Here is a 17,801-nt window from a genome sequence, read left to right on the forward strand (position 1 = left end):
GATGATGATGAAGAGAAACCTCAGTCCTCACAGCTTCCTCAAAGACAAACTGAACAGATGGAAACAGATGATGGAGAGGACTGTGGAGGACCAGAACCAGCCAGAAACTCAGATCCAGATGAACATTCACAACCTGATACGGATGGTAAGACTAAAGACTTTTTTGAATCTGAGACTGATGATAGTGACAATGATTTTAAAGACACCAGTGAACCTCAGTCAGGTGATGTTACCAATGTAAAGCCTTTCAGCTGTTCAGTTTGTAAGAAATGTTTTTTCATGGAGACAAAGTTTACGTAGACACATGAAAATTCACACAGGTGAGAAACTGTTTAGCTGCTCCGGTATGTAGTAAAAGCTTCAGTCCAAAGAGTCATCTGCAGAGACATATGAGAAGTCATACTGGTGAGAAACCATTCAGCTTCTCAGTGTGTCATAAAAGCTGTCAAATCAATTCTGATTGAGTTTCATTCCATTACAGATTAACACTGCATGGAATTCTTAAAAGTTTAAGAACTTTATTAGCAGCTCTCAACTGTGTCAAAATATCACCTCATGGTTCAAAACATCTCATGTATGAATACAAACCTACATTCAAAACACTGACCTTAAGCCCGCATAGAAATGACAATATGGAACAACATTACAAAGAGGAAAGTGTCGTTCCATACTTCTATTCTTCTACTGCTCAAATGAACCTTATCAGTGTCAACCTCCTGGTCAATATGCACCGTGTGTTTGGTGTAAAATTAAATGTTTCCTAAAACCAGAAAACGCATTTAACACACATCCACATCCAGTCTGGGCACATTTAAGCCTGAGATTTTTTCCAGGTAAGTCACCTAATCGTAAATGGCTAACAAGCGTATTTGAACTAGTTAACTGAGCCTGACAAACAAAACACTGCACGACAGAGGAGAAACTTCAAGCACTACATGAAGCAACCTCGTTCTAACTTCAGAGACACAAGGACTTTCCTTGACCTTGCCAACATCAATGTTGTACACTGTGGTTTGGATGAACGTGTACATGTTGTGAAGCATGCTGTTGTAGGATGTGCCAAACACAAAATGAGCCTTAAACAGTTCATCAAAGGCACCAAGAGAAGAGGTTGAGCTGCAAGGTATGGCATTCTTGAACTGGTGGATTACATTCTTCTTAACTCCAACAGCCGGGAGATAGGGTTGAGCTCAGGAGGTGATAGCATCGAGATGCTCTTGAATGTTTGTTCCAGTCTTCCAAGACAAACACATGAAGATATGATTACAATTGGACAGTTGTAAAACATAAAACCAAAACCGAAAAACGACATAATAACACTTTAAGTTAGACATATTGACAACCAACTAGTTGCTTATTAGAATACATGTTAGCAGCATATTGGCTGTCAGTACTTGTTATAAAGCACTTTATTAATGCCTTATTCTGCATGACCGTATTCTACAACTATTAAGCAATTATATAAGATTTGTCCCTCAATAACCTCCAAAAATACAAACCTTCTTGAAGACCACAAGATGCTTCTCTGCTTGGGATGCCGAAACCTTTCCTGGTCTCTTCCAATCCTGAGCAGAGGGTGGAATCAGGTGTAGCACCAATAAAACCGACAAAAGGTCACTGTCCCAACCTGTAACAACAATCGTGTGTTCAATCTCAACACACTTCAGTTATGCGGGCTGTCAAGAAAATTCAGTGGCTTTGCAATGGCAACAGCATTTAAACAATCAGCTTACCAAAGTCAACATCAACTTCAGTTGGACAATTTAAATTATCTGACAGGCAAGTTAACGGGTGATAGTTAATGGAGTATTACTACAACGCCTGTATACCATCTTATAAAAACTATTGAACTGTCATAATATTTTCAAAATAATGATAATTACCAAGCCTTTGATGTCTTTAAAACGTGGAAAGTCCGACAGTATGTTGCTCGACTTCTGGGGGTCAAGGACCATGTTGCAGCGATACACAAACGTCAGTTTCAGTTTTTTCTTGACCGTGTCTGAATGTTTTGGACACTCGTCTGACAGTTGGTCCTCCAGACATGTCTTCACCAGATGATTCTTTGGCTGATTCTACATAAAATGGGAAAATACAGTATTAGAAATACTGATATCAAAAGCTGTTTTAGAAACCTGGCCAACTTTTAAAGAGGTACTCTACCCAAAAGTATAAACTTAATTACTGACTGTACTGTGATGAAACACATCAGTGCTGCTGTTAATATTGACATTTTCTTCACAATTTATGATTATTACTATTATTTTGTGCGTTAAAATTGGCTGTAGTTACACTTCAAGAAAAAATATTGTATAATTTTTCTGAGAAACATTATGTGCAACAAATGCAATAACTGATCTTGCGACTGTTTTGTTCCATACATTTATCCAGTATTACCTCTAAACGACGATTGCTTTTCTTTAGCGGTGCCTCTCTGAATACTTTCAATCCTACAGGCCAAGTACCCAGTTCCACTCTCACTATCATAGTAGTGCTCCTTGGATTTTTTGGGGATTTCTTTCACTTGTCTGGGTGGGGATGTACTGCAAGGAGAAAGGAGTTTGCAGTTATATTCACTGGATTTAATTTCAATTTCAAATTCATCTCTAAGCTAGATTCAGAACACAAGCACTGTTAACAAATTACCCATTCTTTTCTGTCATGTCAGCTGCCAGTATGTTCACCATTTTTCGTCTGGTTTCATCCATCAAGGATTTGGTTGGGTTGTATTAATTTATTACACGTTCCCTACCAGGTTTGTTGGTAAGAACGGATTCCATCAACTTGAAACACAATACAAGTAATTGATTTTAATATCTTTGATGTGCACTTAATTATGATAAAATAAAACATTTTCAGGGGCTAAAAGAAACAAAACTTTAAGACATAATCATGAGATCAACAATGTCTTCAAACAACGTAAATTTTATAAGAACTTATTTATAAGAACTTACTTGCTTAGCTTCTGCATCCAACCTCTGGCGTTTTCTGGAGGGAAATCAGAAATGATGTCTGTGTCGTTAGAGTCCAAGGAATTGAAGGATGATGGTTAGGATTGCTCAGGAGAGGCTACCGTGGAGACAGATTCTAATCATGAATTGAGAAATCGAAATAAGAACACATTATATAGAGTTTGCTGATAACCCTAACCTGTCACTTATAATTAACATCATAACATAATAGAAATTTAACAGAAACAATCCTGAGCTATATTGGATGGTTAACACCCCCGTTGAGGGATCTGTTACTACATCCTCAAAAACATCTTCATCCAACTCAGTCCCTGAACTGTCGAAAACTTTCAATCTTCTGTTACAGCTGGGACACCAGTCTTTGCAAATGCTAAGAAACAGGCACAAAAGCTTGTGTAAACAGGAAAATCATTGCTTATCTAATGATAACATTTCACTACTCACTTAATATTCACTGAATCTGGATTAGGGTTGCAAAATCCGGGAATTTCAAATTTGGAAACTTTCCATGGGAATTAATGGGAATAAACTGGATATTTTTAATATTGCTTGTTATAATACTGTTAGTCTATAACAGGGAACTTACATGTAGTTGAAAAGAAACATCTTGCAGGATAATCTTGCTTAAAACAACCTGATTTAATGCAACTTGAATGTCCTCCCTATATTTGTCAATGACATGCACACACGCAGTAATCAGCATAGGCTACTACATACTTCCAAAATTTATTTATTTTAAATATGGGAGTTTTTTTCTTTTTTTAGGGGGGGTTAATACATAACCCATTGTTATTAACCTATTTGGGTTAATTGTATTGTACACATATAACCATAACCATAGCCATAGTAAATCAAAGGCAGCATGCTAGCTACCATCATATGTTAAGCTAAAGGTCAATGGTTTGGGTTACTACTTATGGTGCTTTCCATTTGTCTCATAAATCCCCCGCCCAAATTGCTCTGACGAGAACCTGACGTAATTGCCTGGATTGTACCACTTATAGGGTTACATTTGTCTTTGGGCATTACGAGTCAGAAAGAACATGGACGCCACCAGAATGTTTCCAAAATTCCCCAGTTTATCTTTCCACGGAAAGTTTCCGGAAATTTACGGGAAAATGTCCACCTCTTTGCAACCCTAATCTGGATTACCTTTTACAGTAGGGCTCAAACAAACACTTAATGTGAATTTAAAATGTTTGTTTATGTACCAACTATACTTTAAGCAATGCATCCAAAGTTATGGATGTGGTTAGAAAGGGGAACACAAAACACATAGACAATTTAAGATATTGATCAATTCCAAAATCCAAGAACCTAAAATTTTCTATCATTTTATAATAATATTCTAGTATTTTAAACAACTAAATTCGGTTACTATTAGCACTTAAAGCTTCTTGTGCAAATCTTAATTCCACAATGTCAATTTCTTACCTGCTGCTCAGTGTGTGATAAAAGCTTTGGATATAAGCATTGTCTGCAGTTACACATGAGAACTCACACAGGTGAGAAACCATTCAGCTGCACAGTGTGTGCTAAAAGCTTTGGACATAAGTCTAATCTGCAGTTGCACATGAGAACTCACACAGGTGAGAAACCGTTCAGCTGCTCAGTGTGTGATAAAAGCTTCAGTCTAAAGAGTCATCTGCAGGGTCACATGAAGACTCATACAGGTGAGAAACCGTTCAGCTGCTCAGTGTGTGATAAAGCTTCGTGAAGAGTCGTCTGGGGTCTCATGAAGACTCATACAGGTGAGAAACCGTTCGTGCTCAGTGTGTGATAAAGCTTCAGTCTAGAGTCATCTGCAGGGTCACATGAAGACTCATACAGGTATAAAACCTTTCGCTGCCCATTGTGTGATAAAGCTTTGGATATAAGCATGCTCTGCAGTTACACATGAGAACTCACCGGGTGAGAAACCATTCAGCTGCTCAGTGTGTGATAAAAGGTTCATTCAAAAGGGTCATCTGCATATACATATGAAAAGTCATACTGGTGAGAAACCATTCAGCTGCTCACTGTGCGATAAAAGCTTTGGATATAAGCATAGTCTGCAGTTACACATGATAACTCACACAGGTGATAAACCATTCAGCTGCTCAGTGTGTGATAAAAGCTTTGGATATAAGAGTAATCTGCATTTGCACATGAGAAGTCATACAGATAAGAAACCTTTCAGCTGCTCAGTATGCCAACAAAACTTCATTAAAAGAGTACTCTAGCGGACCACATGACAACTCACACATCCAGCTCAGTCTGCAGTTAAAGCTTCCGAATTAAAAGTACTATGCAGAGACACATGAGAACTGACTGAGATGATGAGAGCTGTGGCTCAAGCAGAGCGGGTAGTCCCCAAATCGGAAGGTTGTTGGTTCGATCCCCGGCTGCTCCTGCCATGTGTCAAAGTATCCTTGAGCAAGATACTGAACCCCAAATTGCTCCTGATGCACAGCATCTCTGTGTAAATGTGTTTGAATGAGTTACTTTCTGTTTGATAGACTTTGCCATCATGGTGCATGTAGTGTAAAGGCGCTTTGAGTGGTCGGAAGACTAGAAAGGCGCTATACAAGTATCGGCCAAACAACAGCCTTTCATTGGTCAAGATCTCTCTGAAACCAGACCTGTCATCACGGCTATTTAAGCCAGAGAGATGATCTCTCTCTCTCTCTCTCTTCGCTTTTTTTCCTCATCTAACTTCGCTCCTGCTCACACACCGACCCTGGGTGATAAATTTGGACCTTGGTGCGGCCTGATGCACGACGACGCACGACAAAAAATTATAGCATGGCACAAAAGCCTGTTTTTTCCTGCGATACCTGCACCAGTGGACATCGCACTGCAGAGACAGTTTCACACCCTGAAACATCTGGTCAGAGGACATTTCATGACCCCCTGCGCGCACACGCGCACACACACACTCACTCACTCACTCACACTCTCTCTCTCTCTCTCTCTCTCTCCATATGTATCAGATATACATAATGTGCATTATGTCCTGATAGGGAAAGTCAATACGAGAGACGTAATGTCTTAAAGGTATTATTATTTTAACTTACATCTTGAAGGCAGAGAGTCATCACTGTGGTGGAGGAGGAGGGATTCACAGAGATGTGGAGTTGTGAAGTGGCCCTGGCTCCTGCTGAGCTGGGGGGGGGGGGAACTGGTGAGGGGGTGCAGGTGAGGGGTGTCAGGACTGCTCCTTTTGTCTGTCAAAACGACAGTAAGACTCATTCAGCTCGTTTGCTAGACGCAATTCATTGGTGGGGGAGGGGTTAGGTTAGGTTTGTAGTTGGTTATCTCTCTGAGCCCCTTTCAGACAGAACCAGAGTTGTTGGCTGAGAACTGACGTTGAAGTTTCTCAGAGTACTGTCGTTTAGCTTCTCTCACCGCCTTGCTTAACTTGTACTTTGCCTCCATAAACCTGTCCCTGTCCCCACTCCTGAATGCTTGCTCCTTCTGTAACTGTCTTTGGCTGTGAACCAGGGTTTGTCATTGTTATAGCTCACTGTGGTGCGTGATGGTACACAGCAGTCCTCACAGAAGCTGACGTATGACGTCACAGCCTCTGGTCCAGACTGTTGGTAGCAGTCCTGAACACATCCCAGTCAGTAGAGCCCAAACACGCCTGAAGACCCTCTGCAGCTTCACTGGTCCACTATTGTGATGTCCTCACAACAGGTTTACAGAGCTTTAATTTCTGCCTGTATGAAGGAATGAGGTGGACCATGACTGTTCAGAGAGGCCAAGTGCGGGGGACGACGTGATAAGCTCTGCTGACTGTAGTGTAACAGTGATCCAGTGTGTTCTTCTCTCTGGTCAGGCATTTAATAAACTGTCTGTATTTGGGGAGTTCGTGGCTGAGGTTTCCTTTGTTAAAGTCACCAAGGACAATAACTAAAGAGTTCGGGTTAGTCCGCTCCACACTCAGTATGTGGTTGGCGAGCGTGCGCTGTGCCTCCTGCACGGTGGCCTGCGGTGGAATGTAAACACTGACCAGAATGTATGAAACAAATTGACAGGGGGAGTGAAAAGGTTTACAGTTTATGAGGAAATATTCCAGATTAGAAGAGCAGTGCTGTTGGCTCACTGTCACATCATTGTACCAGCTACTGTTGGTGCACGAACAGATTCCTCCACCCTTTGTTTTACTGGAGAGTTCTGTATCACGATCTGCTCTGAAGAGTTGGAAGCCTGCCAGCTGCAGTGCAGTCCGGTATCGATCCACAGAGTCCGGTATCGATCCACACAGCCACGTCTCAATGAAGCATGAAAGAGAGGATGAAGAAAAGTCTGTGTTTTTCCCCAGAAGTAACTGAAGTTGGTCCATTTTATTACACATTGAACGCATGTTGGAAAGGAATATCCCAGGTAACGGTGTGTGATGTCCGTGCTGGCAGAGACGCCCAAGCGCACCGGCACGTTTTCCTCTCCTCCTGCGTTTCACTGGTTGGCGCACGTTTGACCACGATGTCCAATATTTCAGCTGAAGAAAGAAGAAAACTGGTCAGACAGATCAGCTTGAGATGTTCCACTGATATTCATGAGCTCGTCTCTAGTGAAAGAGCTCCGGGTATCACAACCAAAAAACTGAGTTAACAAAGAAAACAAGAAAAAACAAAGCGCACCAACAAACCGAAGTGACCGTACGTGGTGCCATCTTAGATGACTCATCTTGAATATTTTCATAACAAGAAACGATAAAGCACATTCACGATCTGAGCTGTGTGCTGTGATTGATAATGGGTTATTATTAATAATAACTATTTTATCTTTTGATTCACTTGAAACGAAATAATAATCTGTGGAACCTGCGTGCACGAAGCTTCAGTCTCTAGCCTATTTAATTGTTCAATATTTATTCAGTCAGTACAGTCAAGTACAGTAGCCTACACCTTTGGAATATTGTTGTTTCAATGTCACTATAAATAAAAATACCCTCAGGGAAGGTTAAAGCAGTAATAGAAATGAAAACATACTGTACCACATTCACTGCTCCAATTCCCTGCAGATAATGTCGTATGTACTGTTCAAACGGAGATATTTAAATATGTTGGACTAAAAATAGTACTTTAGATATAATTTATGATCTTGGCTTTAAAGTAAATTAATAACTCTTTAATTGCATTGACTGTATCTACTAACTAGTGTTATTGTGACTACCCATTCAATTCAAATGTTCCAACAATAATAAAAAATGAAAAATATTGTTCTTGATGCGTAGTGAACCAATGAAGAATATTTGGGTGATGTTCCCATTTATTTGTCCGGAGTAGTCCACTCCTACATCGATAAACGGGAACAAATCTGGCAGAATCCTTTCGACCGGCATGTTGACCCTTTACTTGACCAACTTTCCCTTGCTGTGGCAGCAGACCGCACCGTTAAAGGTTAAAGAATCTTCTGCCTTGTTCATAAGAAATTCTGATCCTTTTAATCGTTGCTTACTTTCCAGGAAAGTCTGCTGATAATCCTTGTGAGACCTTGTCAACAGATTTCAACTTGGTTCCAATGTGTTTCCACTGAGTGACATCTTCAGCCTGATGATGATCCCACAGTTATCCAGTCTGGATTTTAACAGAAAGTGGTGGTTTTCCATAATGTCTATCTTTGTGTTTACTGTGTCCTGCAGACGTCCAGCAGCTATCGGTGTGTAAAGAAGAGGTTCCCCCTGAGCAGCAGCAGGAGTGGAGACCCAGTCTGGACCAGGAGGACCCAGAGCCCCCACACATTAAAGAGGAACAGGAGGAAGTCAAGACCAGTCAGGAGGAAGTCAGGACCAGTCAGGAGGAAGTCAGGACCAGTCAGAAGGAAGTCAGGACCAGTCAGGAGGGAGAGCAACTTCAAGAGTTTACATTCACTTCTGTCCCTGTGAAGAGTGAAGATGATGATGATGAAGAGAAACCTCAGTCCTCACAGCTTCCTCAAAGACTAACTGAACAGATGGAAACAGATGATGGAGAGGACTGTGGAGGACCAGAACCAGCCAGAAACTCAGATCCAGATGAACATTCACAACCTGATACGGATGGTAAGACTGAAGAGTCTTCTGAATCTGAGACTGATCATCGCAACAATGATTTTAAAGACACCAGGGAACCTCAGTCAGGTGATGTTACCAATATAAAGCCTTTCAGCTGTTCAGTTTGTAAGAAATGTTTTTCATGGAGCAGATATTTACGTATACACATGAAAATTCACACAGGTGAGAAACCGTTTAGCTGCTTAGTGTGTCATAAACGCTATGGAAAAAAGAGTATTCTGCAGTTGCACATGAGAACTCACACAGGAGTTAAACCATTCAGCTGCTCGGTGTGTGATAAAAGCTTCAGTCAAAAGAGTCATCTGCAGGGTCACATGTTTACTCATACAGGTACGAAACCTTTCAGCTGCTCAGTGTGTGATAAAAGCTTTGGATATAAGCATTGTCTGCAGTTACACATGAGAACTCACACAGGTGAGAAACCATTCAGCTGCACAGTGTGTGCTAAAAGCTTTGGACATAAGTCTAATCTGCAGTTGCACATGAGAACTCATACAGATAAGAAACCTTTCAGCTGCTCAGTGTGTGATAAATGCTTCAGTCAAAACAGTCATCTGCAGGCTCACATGAAGACTCATACAGGTGAGAAACCGTTCAGCTGCTCAGTGTGTGATAAAAGCTTCGGTTTAAAGAAGCATCTGCAGGGTCACATGACGACTCATACAGGTGAGAAACCGTTCAGCTGCTCAGTGTGTGATAAAAGCTTCAGTCTAAAGAGTCATCTGCAGGGTCACATGAAGACTCATACAGGTGAGAAACCTTTCAGCTGCTCATTGTGTGATAAAAGCTTTGGATATAAGCATAGTCTGCAGTTACACATGAGAACTCACACGGGTGAGAAACCATTCAGCTGCTCAGTGTGTGATAAAAGGTTCATTCAAAAGGGTCATCTGCATATACATATGAAAAGTCATACTGGTGAGAAACCATTCAGCTGCTCACTGTGCGATAAAAGCTTTGGATATAAGCATAGTCTGCAGTTACACATGATAACTCACACAGGTGAGAAACCATTCAGCTGCTCAGTGTGTGATAAAAGCTTTGGATATAAGAGTAATCTGCATTTGCACATGAGAAGTCATACAGATAAGAAACCTTTCAGCTGCTCAGTATGCCAACAAAACTTCATTAAAAAGAGTACTCTAGCGGACCACATGACAACTCACACATCCAGCTCAGTCTGCAGTTAAAGCTTCTGAATTAAAAGTACTATGCAGAGACACATGAGAACTGACTGAGATGATGAGAGCTGTGGCTCAAGCAGAGCGGGTAGTCCCCAAATCGGAAGGTTGTTGGTTCGATCCCCGGCTGCTCCTGCCATGTGTCAAAGTATCCTTGAGCAAGATACTGAACCCCAAATTGCTCCTGATGCACAGCATCTCTGTGTAAATGTGTTTGAATGAGTTACTTTCTGTTTGATAGACTTTGCCATCACGGTGCATGTAGTGTAAAGGCGCTTTGAGTGGTCGGAAGACTAGAAAGGCGCTATACAAGTATCAGTCCATTTCCCATTTGCAAAGGGAACAGGCCCGCTAGATAACAGACCTGTGATACAGATAACTCTGTTGGGGGGGTTCCCGGAATGCGGCCAGGGTGTGTCATAAAGGCAATAAACGGCCAAACAACAGCCTTTCATTGGTCAAGATCCCTCTGAAACCAGACCTGTCATCACGGCTATTTAAGCCAGAGAGATGATCTCTCTCTCTCTCTCTCTCTTCGCTTTTTTTCCTCATCTACCTTCGCTCCTGCTCACACACCGACCCTGGGTGTTAAATTTGGACCTTGGTGCGGCCTGATGCACGATGACGCACGACAAAAAATTATAGCATGGCACAAAAAGCCTGTTTTTTCCTGCGATACCTGCACCAGTGGACATCGCACTGCAGAGACAGTTTCACGCCCTGAAACATCTGGTCAGAGGACATTTCATGACCCCCTGGCCACACGACACACACACACACTCACTCACTCACTCACTCACTCTCTCTCTCTCTTCCTTTTCCCCTTTAAGTTAGATTGTATATTGTGTATTTTTCCTCAGTTGGTTTTATTATATCTGGTTAATAAATGTTTGTGTTTACATATGCTGGCCTATTTAATTTCATACAAGTGATACCAACCTCTTCTATGTAGAACTCCAAAGCTCCCACTCTAGCTATTATTAATGATTTTGGTTGCAATTATTAATTTAATTTCTGAATTAATAGTTTAGAGTAATTTTTATGAGACTGATCAATCGATTATTGGTTATCATTCCCTTATTTAAGGGAATTTTAAGGTAATTTTCTATTATCTTTTGAGAATTATAATTTTTGATAACCATTAATTGATTAAACCAATACAGTTAGACCACTCTAACACCCTACGTCGTAGAGCCCGACAACAATGTGACAATGGAAAACAACTTTCCCCTGCCTGGCTTACGGGATCACTGGCCAACAACTCAGCAAGAGTTTAGCCATTTCTCCAGGAACCACTACACCACTGAACATAGTGGGCATACATAGCTGTGCACAGTTTAACTGTGTTCATTAAGTACTGGACTGCATAACTTTTGTAAATGTAATGTATTGATCTGGTTTTATTGTTGTGATTTTGTTCTGGTTTATGTTAGGTTACTGTGTTACTCATGTTCTACACTGCTATGGTGATCTTAGTTAAATGTTGTGTTCCACACAGAAACAGTCTTTGAATAACTAACTCTTTAACTTGCCACTGTTCATATAAGATCACCTCGGCCTTTAACACAACCAAACACAGCAGAGAGGACCTTTAAAACTGCTTTTTTAAAGAAGGGTTTGTGATTCATCTGACGTCTGAAAATACACCCAAAGTCTGTGGTTATTGAATACTGTGTGCAATCTGTTGGGGTTTTATTGATGACCCCATGGTGGAGATATTGTTGGTAGAATTTTATGAAATGTTACACATACGTGCGATGTGGTTGTATGTACAGAATTCCCAAATTTGTTTGCCTGTGAAGTACAACTGGCTACACCTTCTAAAGTAACAATTACAGGCAACCAATAACTGTATTTTATATTAATCAAATAAATAGTATGCAGCACTTGCGTCTGTGCTTTATTTGTCCTGTCCGCTGAAACTCAGAATTATTGTGGAACTATTGTTAGTGGAATTGTATGAAGTTCAGTTTGGGTTTATGGACAACATTCTCAAATTTGGTTGCAGTTCAATTCAGCATTAAAATATGATTGTTATATGTTAAGTGCATCATGACACACCTTCAAAAGGAAGATAGCCAATTACAGACAAGCAATAAGTGACCTACAAGTCTTGTTCTCCTTAATCTAAATATTTTATGTATGAATTTTGGTTAAGATTAGATGAAATATCCAAACTGGTGTAATGTTTTTAGGGCATGAATGGGTGTGGCCCATATTGGTAAAATTGGCATCATCGAAAGAACCCACTGTACAAAAATGTTTCTTCTACTCCAAACAGTTATTAGATAAAAAATATAGTTTTATTGTGAATGAATAACATAAATCAGGTTAAAGTCGAACTGGAATGATCTTCTGTATAACAGATGTTAAGGCTGTAGGTTCAGTGTCCTCAACCTGGATACTGTGAGCTTCTCCGCAGAGGAGGAGGACGTGGGGAGACATCACGCTGCAATATTCTGAATTTAGATTGCAGTTCTCTTTTTAAACACTAGCTGTCAGTGTTACACATTTAATACACCTCTAACCCTGCAAAGAGCTCAGTGACCAAAGACCAGCCTCATGGGACTAATGATAAATGACCCCCCAGTTAAGATTCTGTTTGTCATTATAAGGAGAAACTGGTTAAAAAAAGCTGAGACCCCCCTCCGCAGAGGTCAGAGCCCCCTGTTGGCTGTTTCTGTGCAAAACTAACTGAAACTTCAGAAAGGTTCAAGTCTCCCTTGCTTGTCTGTTTAATTGTGTTATGCCCATAATGCCTCATATGAGTTGGTCTTGATGTTGGGAAGACACTTCAGTACCTCATTATAAAGCTGTTTGTCACAAATTTTAATTTCACATTTAATTTTAACTTCATCAAAAACATTGCAGCTTCTGTCATTTGCAAATTGCAATTAGACATATTTCCATCAATTGTGCAGCCCTAAAAACGCTGCAACATGAATCAATATTTGTTAGGAAAGCTGCTGTGAACTATTATATACTATTTTATTATTATATAACCCTGAACATGAGCAGTAGAGTTAATCTCTACAACAGCACAGCTCATCAAACCTTCATTTCATCAAAGGTAATCGGAAAACGGTGCTCCCTGCTCGCTCGGTGTAGTGTGCGATGGGCTCTCTCCACCTCTCCACCTCTATCGCACATCCATGGAATCTGCGGGCACAAAGCTTCAGTCTCTAGCCTATTTAATTGTTCAATATTTATTCAGTCAGTACAGTCCAGTACAGTAGCTTACACCTTTGGAATATTATGTTTAAATGTCACTAAAAATACCCTGAGGGGAGGTTAAAGTAGTAATAAAAATGGAAAAACACTGTACCACATTCACTGCTCCAATTCCCTGCAGATCATATCGTATGTACTGTTCGACTGCAGATATTTAAATATGTTGGACTAAAAATAGTACTTTAGATTTAGCACCAATGAAGAATCTTTGGGTGATTCAATTCAATTCAATTTTATTTGTATAGCGCCAATTCATAACAGAAGTTATCTCAGGACACTTTTCAAATAGAGCAGGTCTAGACCGAACTCTTTAACACTAATTACAGAGACCCAACAGTACCACCACGAGCAAGCACTTGGCGACAAGGGCAAGGAAAAACTGCCTGTTAAAAGGCAGAAACCTAGGACAGATCCTCCAGCTCTAGGTGGGTGGTCATCTGTCTCGACCAGTTGGGGTGGAGAGAGAGAGAGAGAGAGCGAGAGACAGACAGACAGACAGACAGGTGCACAGCAACAACAGTATTGGCAATGGCAGTCAAGCAGGACCATGGCAGGAGGCTCCACCAGGATCGATGAGAACCTGCGAGACGAGAAAGCACAAGAACTCCGGGGAAGAAGTGGAGTTAGTAACATGCATTAATGGGACATGAATGAGTGCATAAAGAGAGAGGAAGGGAGGAGCTCAGTGCACCATGGGAAATCCCCTGATAGTCTAGGCCTATAGCAGCATAACTAAGGGATGGTTCAGGACTCACCTGATCCAGCCCTAACTATAAGCTTTATCAAAGAGGAATGTCTTAAGCCTACTCTTGAATGTGGTGAGGGTGTCTGCCTCCCGAACCACAACTTGAAGCTGGTTCCACAGGAGAGGAGCTTGGTAACTGAAGGCTCTGGCTCCTGTTCTACTTTTAGAGACTATAGGAACCACAAGTAGCCCAGCATTCAGAGAACGTAGTTCTCGTGATGTTCCCATATATAAGTCCGAAGTAGTCTACTCCTACATTTGTAAACGGCAACAAATCTGGCAGAATCCTTTCGACCAGCATGCTGACCCTTTACTGTCCTCCTACTTTCTCTTGCTGTGGCAGCGGACCGCACCGTTAAAAGTTAAAGAATCTTCTGCCTTGTTCAGAAGAAATTCTGATTCTTTTAATCATTGCTTACTTTCCAGGAAGTCTTCTGCTGTTAATCCTTGTGAGACCTTGTCAACAGGCTTCAACTTGGTTCCAATGTGTTTCCACTGAGTGACATCTTCAGCCTGATGATGATCCCACAGTTATCCAGTCTGGATTTAACAGAAAGTGGTGGTTTTCCATAATGTCTATCTTTGTGTTTACTGTGTCCTTCAGACGTCCAGCAGCTATCGGTGTGTAAAGAAGAGGTTCCCCCTGAGCAGCAGCAGGAGTGGAGACCCAGTCTGGACCAGGAGGACCCAGAGCCCCCACACATTAAAGAGGAACAGGAGGAAGTCAGGACCAGTCAGGAGGGAGAGCAACTTCAAGAGTTTACATTCACTTCTGTCCCTGTGAAGAGTGAAGATGATGATGATGAAGAGAAACCTCAGTCCTCACAGCTTCCTCAAAGACAAACTGAACAGATGGAAACAGATGGTGGAGAGGAATGTGGAGGACCAGAACCAGCCAGAAACTCAGATCCAGATGAACTTTCACAACCTGATAAAAGCTTCAGTCTAAAGACTAATCTGCAGTTGCACATGAGAACTCACACAGGTGAGAAACTGTTCAGCTGCTCAGCGTGTGATAAAAGCTTCAGTCATAAGAGTGCTCTGCAGACACATGTGAGAAGTCATACTGGTGAGAAACCATTCAGCTGCTCAGTGTGCGATAAAAGCTTTGGATATAAGAATACTCTGCAGTTACACATGAGAATTCACACAGGTGAGAAACCATTCAGCTGCTCAGTGTGTAGTAAAAGCTTCAGTGTAAAGACAAATCTGCAGTTACACATGAGAACTCACACTGGTGAGAAACCGTTCAGCTGCTCAGTGTGCAATAAAAGCTTCAGTCAAAAGAGTACTCTGCAGGATCACATGAAGACTCATACAGGTGAGAAACCGTTCAGCTGCTCAGTGTGTAGTAAAAGCTTCAGTGTAAAGACTAATCTGCAGTTACACATGAGAACTCACACGGGCGAGAAACCGTTTAGCTGCTCAGTGTGCGATAAATGCTTTGGATATAAGAATACTCTGCAGGATCACATGAAGATTCATACAAGAGAGAAACCTTTCAGCCTCTCAGTATGCCAACAAACTTCATTAAAAAGAGTACTCTAGAGGACCACATGACAACTCACACATTCAGCTCAGTCTGCAGTTAAAGCTTCTGTATTAAAAGTACTATGCAGAGACACATGAGAACTCACACAAGAGAGCAGCAGGAAATTAAGAATCCTGTTCAGCTATTACAGACTAGAAACTAGACTTTTTGATCTGGTTTTATTGTTGTGATTTTGTTATGGTTTATGTTAGGTTACTGTGTTACTCATGTTCTACACTGCTATGGTGATCTTAGTTAAATGTTATGTTGCACACAGAAACAGTCAACATCAACATCACCTCGGCCTTTAACACAACCACACACAGCAGAGAGAACCTTAAAACTCTGTTTGGTCTCTGCTGAACAAGCTCAACATACAGTGCAACACACACTTTGTTAATTGGTTTAGTGCATTGTAGTTTGATCATATTGTCTATTTATACTTTATCTTTTTAATAAATGTTATCAAATATACATTCTGGTTTGTTAAATATTCCACAAACGTGAAGGATACCAAACTCTATGTTGAGCTACAAATCCTTCAGCTGACTTAATGTGAACATGATGAACTTAGTTATACTTATTGAACAAATAAATTAGTGATTTAGATTAATTGTTTTGTATATTTTATGAGTCTGACTCTTCAATTAATAGTTTTCCTTTAAGGGTGGTGTCCTTAGGAATTTCTGATATAATACGTATAAGGATATTGATCACTGTTATTTTTTATTTTCTTTGATAATTTTGATAGCCAGAATTAATTGATTGGTCCTACAAAGTTTGATGAACCTTTAAATCATTTTAATTACCACAATGTGCAAAACTTGTTTTTTTTGTTTTTGGTGAAAATGTTTTATTCTTTGTCTGTTTAATCAGTAGAATGATGATGGTTGTATTTTCTGTACTTTATTTTGTCTTTGTTTTATATTATATTATTTGTATTAAGTTGAGATATTGAAGCGAATAGAGATAACACTTCTCCCAGAACTTCTTTGTAAAAGATCTCAAGACTCAAAGCTCAGCTTTATTTCTTTCAGGTTCAGTATCAGTTCCCTTCCCTCAAGTTACAGCAACTAACTGTTTCATAGTGACAGATACATTTGTAAAAATTTGCCACAACACAACACACGTGAGAAATATAGATGATAATGATACATTTTCACCATTTCATGTGTTTCTGAGCAAGTTGCAGTCTCCAAAAATGTAATAATCTGGAATAAAAATTACTTCAGATACAATAGGATCTTGCTCGTGTCCTAATTTATATATTTTTTTTAAGCATATATTAATATTAATATTGTTTGTTTGTGTCACAGTCAATGAAGAGATTGCAAAGGTAAGTGTTTAACATCATAAACATCATTACAGCTGACACTGAAGTTAGGAGGAAGTTAGTTCTGCCGCCGTCATTTGTTGCGATCCTATCTTCCACAATACTAATTGGCCTGCAGTTTGAAGCTATCCACTTGGGAATGGCATTTGTTAGCTTGTCTTGCTTTTGTTTATCTATACTTCTTACACACGCTGCATCCAACATAGTCTGCTGAAGCCTCCCTCCCCTCTCCTCCTGTGACCCAGGGATGGTTTGTGTATCCAGAGTCAGTGAGCAAAGGACTTTCAAAATAATAATAGTAAAAAAAAAAACTGCGTCAATGCAAGATAAAATAATTGTCGGCGTTAATTACTTGCCCAGCCCTAATATATATATATATATATATATATATATATAATATGTGGATGCAAACCTCACTGCTTTCTGCTTTGCATCACAGTAATTGCATGTACCATAGAAAATACCTGAGAAAGCAGGAGCAGGTAGGCTTCTGTGTTTTTAGTGTCTGTATGTGTCTGTATGTATAAAATAACACTTCTGTTCATCCCTGCAGCCAATGGGAGCAACAAAAGTCTCCCTGAGGCCAGCGGTCTCCTGAAGAACTGAAGCGCAGACTGACGCAGTGGAAATAGATTACAGATTTTCCATTGGAATACATCAAGACTCATAGCAGAACCAAATTTCTTATTGGATAGAAACAAGCTGCACAGTAAATCAAAATCTCAATATGGTAAGATGCGGTAAGTTATGAAGGTAAAATATGTGACA

The 17,801-nt window shown here is 40.4% G+C and overlaps 2 protein-coding genes and 1 long non-coding RNA gene across 7 annotated transcripts in view; 2 read left to right on the plus strand and 1 right to left on the minus strand.

Moving 5' to 3' along the window:
* Positions 1 to 17,801, plus strand: part of LOC127357977 (zinc finger protein 37-like) — a 111,488-nt gene that overhangs the window by 12,868 nt on the left and 80,819 nt on the right. The window contains exons 2-3 of the mRNA XM_051390696.1: positions 20 to 145; positions 8,602 to 9,078. Of these exons, the coding sequence (XP_051246656.1) occupies positions 58 to 145; positions 8,602 to 9,078 (565 nt within the window). The 5' untranslated portion in view covers positions 20 to 57. The remainder of the gene's footprint in view (positions 1 to 19; positions 146 to 8,601; positions 9,079 to 17,801) is intronic.
* Positions 1,576 to 2,753, minus strand: LOC127358150 (uncharacterized). Its single transcript, XR_007882380.1, has 4 exons — positions 2,647 to 2,753; positions 2,398 to 2,543; positions 1,884 to 2,075; positions 1,576 to 1,627 (listed from the first exon to the last, which is right to left on the minus strand). It is a non-coding gene; the product is annotated as an uncharacterized LOC127358150 (long non-coding RNA).
* LOC127358043 (gastrula zinc finger protein XlCGF57.1-like) overlaps positions 9,085 to 17,801 on the plus strand; it is an 81,881-nt gene continuing 73,164 nt past the window's right edge. The window contains exons 1-2 of one of the 5 annotated variants that reach the window (XM_051390921.1): positions 9,085 to 9,846; positions 10,015 to 10,300. In XM_051390921.1, the coding sequence (XP_051246881.1) occupies positions 9,159 to 9,846; positions 10,015 to 10,202 (876 nt within the window). In that variant the 5' untranslated portion in view covers positions 9,085 to 9,158 and the 3' untranslated portion in view covers positions 10,203 to 10,300. Of the gene's footprint in view, positions 10,301 to 15,154; positions 16,939 to 17,801 lie in introns of those variants that run through there. The other 4 variants (XM_051390919.1, XM_051390922.1, XM_051390923.1 and 1 more) reach the window with 4 other exon arrangements.

The sequence above is a fragment of the Dicentrarchus labrax genome, unplaced genomic scaffold, assembly GCF_905237075.1.
Source record: "Dicentrarchus labrax unplaced genomic scaffold, dlabrax2021, whole genome shotgun sequence".
Taxonomy (NCBI): domain Eukaryota; kingdom Metazoa; phylum Chordata; class Actinopteri; family Moronidae; genus Dicentrarchus; species Dicentrarchus labrax.